The sequence below is a fragment of the Aedes aegypti genome, chromosome 1, assembly GCF_002204515.2.
Source record: "Aedes aegypti strain LVP_AGWG chromosome 1, AaegL5.0 Primary Assembly, whole genome shotgun sequence".
NCBI lineage: Eukaryota > Metazoa > Arthropoda > Insecta > Diptera > Culicidae > Aedes > Aedes aegypti.
In genome coordinates, this window is record NC_035107.1 from 45,868,747 (window position 1) to 45,880,468 (window position 11,722).

At 41.5% G+C, this 11,722-nt stretch overlaps 1 protein-coding gene across 1 annotated transcript; it reads right to left on the reverse strand.

Annotated features, from left to right (window-relative positions):
- Positions 1–9,395: 9,395 nt before the first annotated feature.
- On the reverse strand, positions 9,396–11,378 carry LOC5576275 (4-coumarate--CoA ligase-like 9). The gene is made up of 2 exons (XM_001662514.2): positions 10,612–11,378; positions 9,396–10,549 (listed from the first exon to the last, which is right to left on the reverse strand). Exons 1-2 carry the CDS (start codon positions 11,166–11,168, stop codon positions 9,466–9,468), a joined length of 1,641 nt encoding a protein of 546 aa, XP_001662564.2. The 5' UTR covers positions 11,169–11,378; the 3' UTR covers positions 9,396–9,465.
- Positions 11,379–11,722: the final 344 nt, after the last annotated feature.

Sequence of the window (11,722 nt, forward strand, 5' to 3'; positions counted from 1 at the left end):
TTTATTTAGGAATATAAGAAATCAAAAATAAAGTCGGAAATATTTCTCTTTTAACTCTTTTCCACTAATTTGATGGCCCTGAAAAGGGCCGATGGCTTTGTTAGCTTTGATGCTTTCACATATAAATAACACTGCGGGATGTTATCATTTGATTGCCATGGACAAACGGGGAATCCCCAACTCAAATGTATAAATTTGAGCAAGTTTTTTACTTATACGACAAACCAGCTGAATGTTTCGTGGCGTGGATGGCGAACCACAGCAACGGGTAGTGGATCACTGGGCTTAAGTCGAAAGCTGGAAACGTTGCTTGCTCTTGAAATCTTGAGCGATTTTACAAGTCCAACGCTCGATTAGCAGCTCCTCGATATTTGTTCCCAACGGGATTGCTTCTTGACCACCAATGCTGATTTTATCACGAGTCGAAATCTTGAAGCACGGGACAACAGCTCCTCGGCCGATGAAATTTGCGGCGGCGATGACGATGGCTGGGTGAACGCGGTGAACGCAAACAAGCGGTGAACCACAAAGCGAGAATGACTCGCCCGACCGTGTGTACATTTCGACCGCAAATTCTCCTGTGGACTGTTTCCTCTTCTTCTTCTTCTTCTTCTTCTTGGCGACGGCAGGGGTGATGGCTTTCGCTTCGGACGGCATCTTCTCTCGCTCGCTCGACAGTTTGATTTGAGCGAAGCAAGGCAAACGGGGGGGTCCTTCGCTATCGATGTCTGTGCCTGAGAAGCACGCCCGGTCAGAGCAAGCCGATCTGTGGCCTGCTGAGATGCGAGCCAATCGGAGAGTGAAAAGCTAATGACTTCAACTTTTCTCTAGCACCCCCATTTATAGATTTGCTTGAAATCAACGTTGTTGTTGTTGTTGTTGTTGTTTGAGAGGAACTTTAACCCGAAGGACATTCGTCCCTTATCGCAGGTTTTTAAAGGTGGTCCAGTAATCCAGTGGTGGTTAAAAATGCAATTAAAGCTTCCTCGTTTGGTGGCGATAACGTCTCTTCCAGGGTGCCGTCCAAATTACAAGCCAAGTGTTCAGTGTTGTAACTTTTACAGTCAAACAAAATATGGGGGACAGTTAAAGGGGTACCGCAAGATGTGCAAGTAGGGGGATCTATTTTGTCAATACGGTAACTATGAGTTAAACGGGTGTGACCAATTCGTAAACGGGTTAAAATGCGACGATGTTTGGGGTTGATGTTATCGGGCCAGGGGAAAGTGGATGATTTTAATCTTCTGAGTGTGATATCCCTGCTATTGTACCATTTAGTGCTCCAGGAGTCATGGATCTTCTCCTTTGTCCATCTCTGAGCGTCGATGGATGGAATGGAAACATCCTCTGGGTTCATGTTGCGACTTACACCTGCTAACCGGTCAGCCTCCTCATTACCGTGGATACCAGAGTGACCTGGTACCCAACAGAAGGTGGCTCTGTTGACCAAAGCAAGTCTTTCGGCCTCCTGAAGCCAGGGATGTTTCAAGGAGTAAGAATTCATTACTCGAAGACAACTAGCAGAATCGCTGAAGATTACTATGGGACGATCCGATCGGGTGGAACATAAGTGAGTGGCTTTTAGAAGGGCGTATGATTCGGCACTAAATATGGAACAAGATGGGGGGAGGGCAGAACTGATGTTTGGGAGTGTAGAGAAGCTAGCAATACCATAACCAACAAAACCGTTATATACAGAACCATCTGTATATATTGTTAGGTGGTTGGAGTATTTTTCAGTGCGGAGTTTGTGGAAGTGTGTTTGAATTATAGAAGGTGGATCACCAGCTTTGACCTGATCTAGAAGAGAGAGATCTATTTTGGGGGTGGGTTGATTCCATGATTTGGTTTTGGATCTAGGTAATACGGCTATTTCTGGAAGCAATTGGTTTGTGAGAGATTGGAATAAGTCAGAGGCTCGTGTGACCCGAGGGACGTCATTTCGACCCCCTAGACTCAGCCATCTGATAGCTTTGGAAACAACGTTAGTTGTTAACCTTTCAGTCGTCGCGCGGTTTGCCACCGTCAGAACCACCACACTGATGCTGTGTACGATAAGCGAGGTTTTTTCAGCACTGTTGTACAAAATACAACAGCGCGACGACTGAAGTGTTAAGGAGTAGTCAAAAGGGAGTTGTCCACATTCAGCCATAATGGATAAGATGGGACTGGTAGCAAAAGCTCCTGAGGCTAGACGGACAGCTTTATTATACAGTGGGCTTAATTTGTTGCTTACCAAATCACCACCTCTGCTGAAGAGGCCAACACCATAGAACATCTTAGGTAGAATCCAACTGTTGACGATTTGTAGGATAGATGTTCGGTGGGCGCAAGGTATACGGGAGCCGATTACTTTTATGAGATTAAGTCTTTGGTTAATGGATTTGCGGACACTATTAAGATGATGCCTGAAGCTGAGGGTTCGGTCGAGATGAATACCAAGGATTTTGAGGGATATTTGGGATTTTATAATTGTATTATTTAAAGTGATGTCGGGGAGTTTTGACATCTTTTTTCTATTGCGACTGATGTGTAGAAGTTTGGATTTTTCAGGGGATATAGTGAAACCGTGTTCGTCAGCCCATTTTGAAACACTCAGAACTGCTGATTGAATTCGTTTTCTGGACAGAGATTTCATGCTGTGGAAGGTGAGTATGGTGATGTCATCAGCATAGACTAGTATGAAGATATTTGGCGGAATGTCTTTGAATAGCGATTGTATGCAGATGAGGAAGAGTGTTGGGGCAATTACCGAACCTTGAGGAATACCATTTTCTTGACATCTCAACTCAGATCGGTTGTTGCCTAAATCTCCTATCCTGAAGGAAGCTTTGGACGTAATGACCCATGCGACCTTTGATTCCCCATTCTTCAAAAGATTTGAGAATGGGAAAACGCCACGCACGGTCGTATGCTTTCGACAGGTCAAGGGATACAACGTCACCATGCATTCCCCTTTCCAGGTGAGAGTTAATGATATCCTCAAGTTCGGTAAGATAGTCATCAGTGCTTTTATCTGGGCGGAAAGCAAACTGTCGATTATCTAGTAAACCACGAGATTCCAGAAGAGTGATGAGTCGTCTGTTAACCATTTTCTCAAGAATCTTCCCAATACAGTTTAATAAAGTAATGGGGCGGAAACTGTCGGCATTATTTCTATCTTTATCGGGTTTGGGAATGGGAACAACTAAACCTTCTTTCCAAGAGTTAGGGATTTCACCGCGGTTCCAAATGTCGTTGAATATTGTAAGGAGGATGGATCTACCAATTAGGGGAAGGTTCTTGAGAAGTGGATAGCCTACATCATCCGGGCCAGCCGATGACCCGTGGACTCTGTGTAAAGCCCAATCTAACTCTTCGTATGAAAAATCACAGTTATAATCTAGATTTTCATCAGTATTGAAATTGGGAGAAGATGCTTCTATGGTGTTTTTGTGGGAAATGAAGTTATCAGAGTAATTGGAGGAGGAAGATGATTGGGAAAAGTGATCAGCAAGATGTTCGATTATAATTGAAGGATTTCAGTGATTTGATTACTGATTTTTAGTTTAATAGGCTGTCTACTTTTACTACCGTTTAATCGATGGACTTTGTCCCACAGTTCTTTTGAAGTACTGTCAGGGTTAATAGAGGAGATGAATTCGTCCCAGCTGTCCTGTTTGGCCTGTTTAATGACCGATCTGGCTGCATTCCTAGCAGCTTTGAATTCAGAAAAAGTGGTAGAGTCTTTACGATCTTCCTTTGCAATCTTCTGAAGAGCACGTAATTTTTTGCGACGAAGTTTGACTGCAGAACGAACCTCGGGGTTCCACCATGGAACCGATTTTTTACCGGGAGAACCATTGGTTCTGGGAATGTGGTGCGTAGCTATGGCAAACAATTGTTGGACGAATTCCTCAGCTGAGGAAGGGGCTCTGTTGGAAAATACCGAGAAGACCTCGTTTTGATAGCTAGGCCAGTCAGCCAGATCATATTTCCAACGAGGACGGCAGAAAGACACAGGAGGAGCTCTATTCAGTTGGATAACAATAGGAAAATGGTCACTACCACAACAGTCATTGTGGACCATCCAAGACAGCTGGGAATTGAGGCTATGGGAGGATACTGAAAGGTCTAAACACAGATAAACAGACGTAACACTTAGAACAAATCTCGATCAAAATCATAGTCACGAGGACATGTACGCCCAATGCTAAAATCAGCGTGTTTGGCCGACGGGCCAACAGATGGCGGTAGTGTGTAAACGTCAAACACGAACAAAACGAAGCAAGCGCTGCGGGTGGCGGATTGGCCACCTAACATATTTTTGAATTGACCGTTAAAAAGGTGGTCGATGGACAATGATGAGAGTGTGACGTCTGTTTGTCTGTGGTCTAAAGCTGATGATTGCCCAGTTGAGAGACTGATTCTAGTGTGACTACCATCGTTCAGCAGAGTCATGCCATATTCGTCAAAGAGTTGGCATAAAATCGATCCTCTAGAATCATTACGATGGCAGCCCCAAAGAGTTGAATGACCATTAAAATCACCCATCAGAAGAACAGGGGATGATATTTGGTCAAGTATTTTGGCAAGACTAGCTTTAATGGGGAGGTTATGTGAGGGAGAGATATAAATGGAAACCAGTGTGATTTTCAAGGGGAAATCAATTTCTATGGCTACTGCGAATAAAGAATCGTATGAAAGGAGAGAAATTCTACGATGAGGAATATCAGATTTTATGGCTAAACTTGTACCGGTTCTGGAGGGATTATCAGGGTTTTCGCAAATGTACAGATCATAACCTTTGATGAAGTTTATTGAAGTTGAATTGGGAATCATTGTTTCCTGTAACGCTAAAGCAATAGGGTTGAATTGAGATATTAATAATTGTAATTCTGAGAGTTTACCTTTAAGTCCGAAGAGATTCCATTGTAATGCTAGGCAGGATTGAGTTGGTTGAATAGAGGACGATTGACTATTTATGGGGTTTGGTGTGTTGGCCATTGTGAGATTGTGAGTGAGGAGAGTTGAGACGAGTGGAATCCATTAGAGTTTGCAGTTGGTCGAGAATGCCAAGGTGGTTTGAGGGAGATTTGTTATTCAATGGGGGATAAGCAAGATCAGAAGATTGTTGCGATTGGTCAGCACTTGCTTTTTTAACAATAGGGGCATGAATTTCGGTGGTTGGGTGGCGTTTGTGTTTCTGAACGCTTGGCTTTTCAAGGACAGCACTTACCTGGTTCGAGACGCCTACGCTGGGTTGTCCGGGGGCAGTCTGCTTGGCACTAGAATCCGTTTCCATTTCGGAGCCGCTACCTTCATCCTTCATGATCTGGATCTTGCGGGATCGCTTCTTCTCCTTCTTACTCGTGCTCTTCTTTTCAAGTTCCTCGATCCTGCTGGTTAGCTTTGATATCAACGTTCTTTTTTAAAACAGTTATAAACTATTTGGACAGGTATGTGGGATTCAGTAAGCAAACGACATGAAGCTTTGATGTCTTGTCTTTCGATTGAGGTACTAATCAAGAAATTTCGTTAAGCCAGCAAAAAGTTATAAACGTTTAAAATATTTCATGCCAACGTAACGCTCTTCGTTTTCCTTCGCTTGTCTTGTCTTCTTCTCTTCTTTCTGGCGTTACGTCCCCACTGGGACAGAGCCTGCTTCTCAGCTTAGTGTTCTTATGAGCACTTCCACAGTTATTAACTGAGAGCTTACTATGCCAACGACCATTTTTGCATGTGTATATCGTGTGGCAAGTACGAAGATACTCTATGCCCTGGGAAGTCGAGAAAATTTCCAATCCGAAAAGATCCTCGACCGGTGGGATTCGAACCCACGACCCTCAGCTTGGTCATGCTGAATAGCTGCGCGTTTACCGCTACGGCTATATGGCCCCGCTTGTCTTGTATAAAAGTTTAATTCTCTTGTGTTCTTTTCTCCAGTTTTTTTTTTTCTTCTGTGTTGTCCCTTTTGTGTTGGATTGAGGATCCTGGCCATCAGGCAGACGAATACCGGCAAGAAATTGGTACCAACGCCAGTGCCGTAGCGTGCGGTTGGCCAGGTTGGCACCCGCCAAGGGCGCCAGCCGTCAGGGGGCGCCAAAATGAGCACATGGCAAAATTTTGGGACAAACATATCCAACGGAAAAAAAAATGGAAAACATATCAGTGAAGAATTGAAGAAAAATTTTCAGCAGTAAAGCATCTCAAAAACAGCGTTACCAAACTTCCAGATTTGTCTGTAATATTCCAGATTTTCAAGTCTACATTTTACAAAAATCTGGAAGATCCAGATACAAATTTATAGTGACATACTAAGGTTTTCCATATAAGACATAGGAAACCCAGTCTTTTCTAGTTGAAATTTCTAAAACCATCAAAATATTTGAAAAAAGAAACAACCTGACATCCCTGTTTACATATTACAGAATTCATAAGTTGAAGAGTCTTTTTAGAACTACTTGAACTTATAAATATAAATAAGTTTATGTTATAAATTTATTATTTATTAAATTTATTTATATTTAGTATTTTTTTTAAATTAACTTCCAAATTCCAAAATTTAAGCAGTTAGGCTTCAACGCTCTTCTTTTGTGAGCTCTAATAGCCGTAAAAACTGTTTTACAAATAAATCTGATTTGTGACGTTCGATTGATATTTAAAATGAGAATGAGCTAGTAGTTTTTATCAATTATATTAACCCTCTAATACCCAACCCCGCCTTTAGACGGGGTACACTTTGGAATTTTGTGTATTTTTCGGTAGCTCGAAAATCAAAATGATTTTATTTTTGGCTTATACCTTGACTCATAACACGCATATAAGAAAAGTTTTTTATGACTTTTGAAACTTTTTTGTATTTTTAGAAATTGTTTGAAAAATTGCATTCTTATATAACCTACAAATGCCTGGGCTTCATTAAACGTGTAATATAAAAAATCGTACCTTTTATATTTTTCTACGATTAACCTATCACAAACGAAGAGCCCGATGGTATTAAAATCATTTCAAACCTGTTTTTCCGTTAGTTTCACGGAAAATAAAATACGCTCCGAAAAAAAAAATAATCTTTTTCAAAATACCGTAACAATTAAAATGTTTATTATTGCCAAAAATCAACAACTAGAAAAGGCTTCAAGAAAAAATGAAAAAAGCTAGGGATGTTCAAAAATAAAAATTATAAAAATCAAAAACCAAAATTTAAAAATTTGCGAATAAAAATAAATAAATGCCCAAAACGTGTTTAGAACGATTTTAGATAACGAAAAATAATACTTAAATCGAAAATAAAAATTTGGGTATTAGAGGGTTAATTTGATCACACTAGATCCTTCCGCAATCACGCTTTCTATACTGTTTATTGGTAAAACTACATTTCTTAAAACTATGAGATGGTCGATAATCACTTAGATAGCTTAGATAGGTTTTCAAACACAGTTTTATTGTATCATCATATCAACAAAATTTTTTAAAATATATATAAAGAACCTTGAGCATAAATTTCATGCAATCCTAAACGCAAATTTTGGGAAGTTTTTTTTTTCATAAAATAATGAGCAGAAATCTTACATTATCTTGCGCAAGATTTTTAAAAAATTTTGGAAAGTTTGATTACAAGATGCTCAGCAGGATCCCGCAGATTTAAGGAGTGGATTCTCGCACAATCCATGACATAGGAAAACGTGAGTATTTCAGGCTCTTAGTAATGATAGTATTTACAGGTAAAGTCTTTTTATATTTGGCTAAGAAATAAATTTTTGAGCAAAGATGGTTTTATTTTATTTAAAAATTAAATAAAAAAAATTATTTAAAAATTATATTGATAATATCACCAGACGGTTCTTTTATACAAGGTATGTTAGGTTTTTTCGAACAGTTTCATAAATTTCGAATTTTAGTAAAGCCGTGAGATTCAGCATGATACTCTTTCAATACGAAACCTCTAGGATTTTTTTTTCAATATATTTAATGTAAACTTGTTCCATTCAAAGACAAACAAAGTTTTTTGAGTTTTCACTTTGACTAGGGGGCGCACAAATGGAGGTTTGCCAAGGGCGCCATGAGGCAACGCTACGGCTCTGACCAACGCCATGATACGATAATAGAGCTACCACGCTATACCTCCCGGATGAGCTGCAGAGAACCCTAAACCCAATCCTTACCATGTCCTTCCCTTTCAAAATTGTGACCATTAACCTCGAGTTGCCACGAGTACCCTGGCTCCATCCCATACTAACTTTAGCAATGAAAAAGTAAACAAATTGTAAATAGTACAAAAATGAACTTCGGATCCGTAAAGCGTTACACGCATTTGAGCCCCAAATAAACGAACTAGTTAAAAAAACGTAACGCTCTTGGTTTTGAAATTCCAATTTCACTCCTGTACAGAGAAGAAAGACGTAGTTCTACGTCAAAAACAAATTGGTAGGCGTGATAGTCATTAAGGTGAAGATGAATCGAAGCCAAAGTTCAAATTTTTAAGAGCACTGATCTGGAGAACCAAACATCCGTTTAAGCTGAAAACTTTATCGATTGGTCACTAGCGGGTGGTGACCAATCGATTAGGTTTTCAGCTCAAACGGATGTTTGGTTCGCCAGATCCGTGCTCTTGTATATTCGAACTTTGGCCTCGATTCATCTTCACCTTAACACTACGTACAACCGGTACCAAATAATAAAAAAAATAGTTCCCAATTTTGAGAAATAATTCGTTAGCTGCCATATACATATTTTTCGCCTTACCTTTGAGTGTTTTTTTGTACATAGACACTAGCGCATGTGCGTTACTATGTGGTAAGTAGCGAATCAGGCCAAAAAAAATCGCTTAAAGGTAACGCGAAAAATATTTGTATGGAGAAATGCATCTAACGAATTATTTCTCAAAATTGGGTAATATTTTCAACAAAATGTTTGGTACCGGTTGTGCGTGATGATGATGGTTATCATCCCTAACAAAAATTTTTTTGGTGGCAGCTTCCACTCTCAAGAAACTTGAAGTTAGATGTCTTTCCCCATACAAATTAAAATGTGAAAACTCCAGCTGATCAACTGTGGACAAGAGCAAAGCAGGTAATCCATTTTCAACATCGCAAAGTTTGCTTCGATTAAACCATAAAAAAAATGTAGTGTAGGCATGAAATGTCAAAAAGGGGTGATTCAAAGTTTATAGTAGGCTAGCGTAAAAGGCTGGATACCCCACATTGGTTCAAACAATATTTTTCAAGCGACAGCCCTCCAACCTTAGTTTGACCCTGCGAGATTATAACACACTGGGTGAGTTTTATCAGCTCCGCATCTCCTTCCAAGGATGCTGAATGTTTCGTTGGCACCACAACATTTTCATGTTATCTAGTTTTTAAATATCTAATGATAATTTTAAACTACTTAATTTTTAATAAAACTAGTTTTGCATAGAAATATTTACAGTTTATGTTATTTTAGGTACTTGATTATTTTAGTATTCTCCAAAGCAGGGTTTGGAAGTCATTTATTGTCCATCAAGTTCATAATCATTTCCCGCACCTTTCGACGTAACACTTTTCCTGATGGAGTCAAAGGGAGCTCCTTGGCAAAATACACGCCTCCTCTAAGATGCTTATAATCGGGTAACTGGAGATTCACTTTTCTAACAATTTGCTCTGCATCCATCACTTCGGCGCAATCGTTTTTCCTGACCACCAGTGCTGTTGCCAAGTCATTCGGCTCCCCTGGAATTCCGACCACGCACACCGCGGCCACTCCTTCCATTTCCTGTACCACGCATTCGATCTCCGTCGGCGATATTTGAAAGTTGTTGTATTTGAACATTTCCTTCTTCCGGTCCACCACGTAAAGGTAACCATCCGCATCGAATCGCCCTACGTCTCCCGAGTGAAGCCATCCATCACTGTCCAACATGTCCCCGAAAGGTTGATCCATTCCGTAATAGCCCTGAAACGCAAACTCGCCTCTGGCAACAATCTCCCCGTCTTGGCCGTTATCCAGGGCATTTCCGTTGTCGTCGATAATCTTGAACTCCGTACCGGCTCGAGGAAACCCTACCGATCCATCTCGGTAGAGATACCCCTTGCTGAACGATACCGAGTAGGCAATCTCCGAGAACCCGTAGGCAACTTCCAGGAACCGTCCGGGGAGCAGTTGTTCAAACGATCGCTTCAGCGATGTCGAAACGGCACTTCCACCGCAGAACGCGTGTCGAATACTCGTGAAGTCCTCCGGTTTTGCCAACCCACTGTGAACTATTCCGTACGCTTGGGAAGGAGTTATGCAGAGGGCCGAGACTCGGAATTTCCTGATCAAGTCTAGCGCCAACTCCGGTCGATACGTCTGACGGGTGATGATCCGAGTTGCGCCAAGGATCGTACCGCACAGTAGGATAACCAGTCCGGACAGCCAATACAGGGAACTGAAGGCGAAAGCTCGATCGCTGGGATGGCACTCGAAGAAGTTGGCCACGTGAGCGATGCAGATCGAGTGCGACAGGCAAACGGCTTTCGAGCGACCCGTTGTTCCGGAGGAGCATATGAGTACCGCCAGGTGTTGAACGGGGTCCGTAATCCTAGTTGGACTGAGAATAAACGATTTTCAACAATTGTTACAGTATAGCAGTGATCACAATGGCACACTCACACGAAAAGTTCCTCTTGTCCCGTTACCATCATTAGACGATCCACTTGATCATACCCCTCTACATGACTTCCCATGAGAATGATGCGCGGGGTAATTGCAGCCAGTTCACATGCAGCGATCGTTTCCTCCAATGACTCAGTCTCACAGAAGATCACTGTCGGTCGAACCGCTTGGAACATGTGACTCAGATCATCCCTTTGAAACGAAGGATCCAGCGTATTGACGGGTACCCCCAGAGCGAAGCAAGCAAACATCACTGGTGCAGTGTGCTCCCCATTCCTAACGATCATCGTAAAAATGTCCTTCGAATCAGAACCGTATCCCATCCGAGTAAGATTCTGGGCAATCCGGATCGTCCGGAGACGCAGTTCACCACCGGTGACCTCCGCCCCACTATCGGCACTGATCTGCATCAGTTTGGTGGCATTGCGCTCCAAAATTTGCAATATTAGGTCACCTAGACTTTGGACGGGATTGAAGATCGGCTTCCTCGGCAAACCGCTCCAAATTTTCGTCGATGGATCGTAGTAGGCGAAGATGTTCCTCGGATGATGCATGATGAGCGACTACAGCAGCAATCCAAGTAGCCCCAGCTTTCAGTTGCGACTAACGCGATAGTGTGGAATGACGGTGCAGTCTTGCTGTCTGTTCCAATATGCGGTGAATTGTTGTTGTCATGAAAAGTTTGTTTCTAGAATCATCAGCTACTGGAAAATTACGACGCTTATTACTTTGGCTTTTATCTTATCAAGACGTAAGGGGCCGTTTGAGAACTCAGTTTGAAACTTTTAGAATTGTAAAACAATAATTTTCTGATGGAGGACTCGAAGTCAACCTTTTAAAGACTCATTGAAATTATGCAGAATTTGTGCTTCGTAATTTATGGACAATCCTCAAGCTACTGCATGCAGAGAAGTAGAACAAAGTAGATTAAAATGCGTTGACCTACAATGTGCAAATCTGCGGAGCAAAACAATAATGAAGAGTGATAACGGTCGCTCCCGGGTAGAAGATAATCAAGATAATATACGAAACCAACACACACAGTTGCCCAGAAATCAAATTTATGAGCAAAATGTTTTTTGAAGCTTTAAAAATTTTCCTTTTTCGA